This window comes from Microtus ochrogaster, unplaced genomic scaffold (genome assembly GCF_000317375.1).
Source record: "Microtus ochrogaster isolate Prairie Vole_2 unplaced genomic scaffold, MicOch1.0 UNK152, whole genome shotgun sequence".
Classification (NCBI taxonomy): Eukaryota; Metazoa; Chordata; class Mammalia; order Rodentia; family Cricetidae; genus Microtus; species Microtus ochrogaster.
Window position 1 is genome coordinate 149468 of NW_004949250.1, and position 2897 is coordinate 152364.

General features: G+C 47.7%; 1 protein-coding gene across 1 annotated transcript in view; it reads right to left on the minus strand.

Moving 5' to 3' along the window:
* LOC101981080 (mas-related G-protein coupled receptor member X2) overlaps positions 1-1795 on the minus strand; it is a 24753-nt gene extending 22958 nt beyond the window's left edge. Inside the window, exons 1-2 of the mRNA XM_013355517.1 lie at positions 1727-1795; positions 410-505 (exon numbers count right to left, since the gene is read on the minus strand). Of these exons, the coding sequence (XP_013210971.1) occupies positions 410-505; positions 1727-1795 (165 nt within the window). The remainder of the gene's footprint in view (positions 1-409; positions 506-1726) is intronic.
* Positions 1796-2897: the final 1102 nt, after the last annotated feature.

Below are 2897 nucleotides of genomic sequence, written 5' to 3' on the forward strand. Positions count from 1 at the left end.
CACACACACACACACACACACACACATCTGTTAGTGTTATCAAGTACTGCAGAGAAATAAATGTATACTTCTTCTACAGTGCTTTAGCCTTCTGATAAAGGATTTTCAAAAAGAGGAAATGGTCCTGCACCCTAGTATTTGCCAAGCTCACAGTGGGTGGAGGGGGTGGTGAGGCTGTGAGTGAGGCATTTGTAGAGATGATGGAGTGGGTGTTTGTTTGGCAAGTCCTAGCTCATAACTCACGAGGGCAATTATTATCTTAACTGCTTTCAGGTCAGCTGAACCACCAAACAAAGTTAAGAAAATCCTCCAAACTCATTAGGAAACACTGAAGCCATGTGTGTGTGTGTGTGTGTGTGTGTGTGTGTGTGTGTGTGTGTGTCCAAAACAGAGACTCTCAAGTACTCACTGGAGTGTCTATGACGCTGCAAGCCTGCTCCCCAGAGTGTCCTTGCATGGCACATGGAGAAATATCAAAAAGATCTGCCATGTCGACTTCCACTGCCTAAAAAAAAACAACAGAAAAGTAAGTAACATGGTTGATACAACTGCTGTCACAGGACAGGAAAACTTGTCAGATAAAGATTACAAGAGATACTGTGTGATGACATCCAAAAAAAAGGAAGAAGTAGGAGAGGACCAGATATACCCCAGGCCTGCAGCTTTCCTCAGCAGACATCCCATGATCTTGGCAGGCCAGAGAGGGGAAAGACCAACATCATGCACAGGACGTTCTCCTGTGCCAACTTAGTGGGATTCTATACAGTGCGACTGGGCCTTGCTTGCAGAGAATCATAGGCAGGAAAGTCAGCCATGCAGTAGAGACGAAATTAAATGCCTACTGCCAATCTAGATTAACCTCCTTAAACAGGAAGCTGTGATCTTCCCCTTCTGAGGTGCTGAACAACAGGGAGGGAGCGCAGACTAAGACATACATGATGTCTGATATGACTCTTGAGCTGCATCAGAAGCACCATGCAAGACCAAGTGAGGTGATGTAATCCCAGCCCTTGGAAGACAGTCAGGAGAAGCTCAGTGAACTCGAGGACAGTCACATCATATGCATAGTGAGTTCCAGCACAGCCAGGACTACACAGACAGTCCCTGTCTGAAAACCCAGAAAAAAAAAGAAGATAAAAAGGAAGAGGAAGGAGAAGGAAGAGAAGGAAACGGAGGAGGAAGCAGGTGTGGCCTTAGATGGACATGCAGTCCCTGGAGGTATAGGCACTGGTTCTAGCCTGTACCATAAACAAAGGGTTAGGAGATAGTGAAGAACCAGAAAAGCAGACACACAGGAAAGGAATTGATAAATGAGGCTCTCCAGCCAGTGATCTGGCAGCAGAAGGAAGCTTCTGGCCATGTTGAAAGTGCAGATAAATGGATCAAAAATGCACCTGGATTGACATAAGTTCAAGGTCAAGCTTGGTTACAGAGTAGGAACCTGTCTTTTTAAAAGGAAAGCGAGACAGACACTGCCTCCAACAACTAGAGCAAGAGGTCTTCTGGATGAACGGCCCCATCTGGATTCTAGACACCAGGACACATCCTGTGACCCTCAACCAACCATTACAGCCTTTCTAGCCAGTCAGCAAATAAGACTCCTATGGGCAGGCCTCTCCACCACCCCTGCCTCTTATTGGACTCTGTAATCTACAAATCCCACACCACAACCACAAACCCAAGAACCCATCATCCTCCCCCAGCTCTCCCCCAGAGGCACAGTTACCTGCTGCACCAGTTGGAGGAAGAGATGGGAAGATGCCAGTACAAGAACCCATTCAAGGAGGAGATCCATCCAGACCGGCTGGGAAGGATGGTCCAGGAACAGAGCACAGGGCCCCTCCAGCTCCTGCTCCAGGAGCTTCTCTGTTCCACACGACCCTGCCTCCCCCAAGCCTGCCCTATTGTCTTCAGGGTCCTTGGCCCAGGAACAGTTCCTGCTCCTGTACTGAGGCTATCCACCCAGAGGGGTAAGTGTGTGCCCGCCTGGCCGGAAGATCTCTGGAAGGGAATGCAGGGCACCTCCAGCTCCTGCTGCAGGGGTTTCTTTGTTCCACACAACCCTGGCCCCCCAAGTCTTCTCTTTTGTCTGTGGGGTCCTTGGACTACCAGGAGTGCCTGTTCCTGTGCTGAGGAGATCCATCTAGAGGGGTGAGTGTGTTCCCCCCAGGGCAGACGGTCCAGAACGGAATACAGGGCACCTCCAACTCCTGCTGCAGGGGCTTCTTTGTTCCACAAAACCCGGCCTCCCACAAGCCTGCCCTGTTGTCTGTGAGGTCCTTGGCCCAGGAACAGATCCTGCTTCTGCAATGAGGAGATCCAGGCAGTCTTTCCATCTGTGGGATCCTTAGATCCATCAGCACAAATGGCTCCAGTGCCAAGGGGCCCTAAAAGAGGCCAGAACAAGAAAATTCCCCAAGTACACAGTCAGTCACATCAGAGATTGAACCAAGACACCAAGACTCTCCTGGCTGAATTTGAAGGAAGAGATGGGAAGGTGCCAATGCAAAAATTCCTCCAACAACCTGAAAGGGACATGACAACACTAGAATCCAGGGATCACACAGCAAGAAGACTTGAACACCCTATTCCAGAAGAAGTAGAAGAAATCAACTTTAAACATAACATTATGAAAATAATAGAGGACCTTAAGCAGGATGTGAAAAACTGCTTTAAAGAAATGGAGAAGACAAACAAAAAGGTAGAAGAAATGAATAAATCTCTCAAAGATACCCAAGAAAACCACAATAAAGCAATCAAACAGGTAAAGGAAACAGTTCAAGACTTGAAAAATGAAATGGAGGCAATGAAGAAAGCAGAAACCAAGGGAAGGCTAGATAAGGAAAATCTGGGTAATCAATCAGGAACTACAGAGACAAGCATAACCAACAGAATAT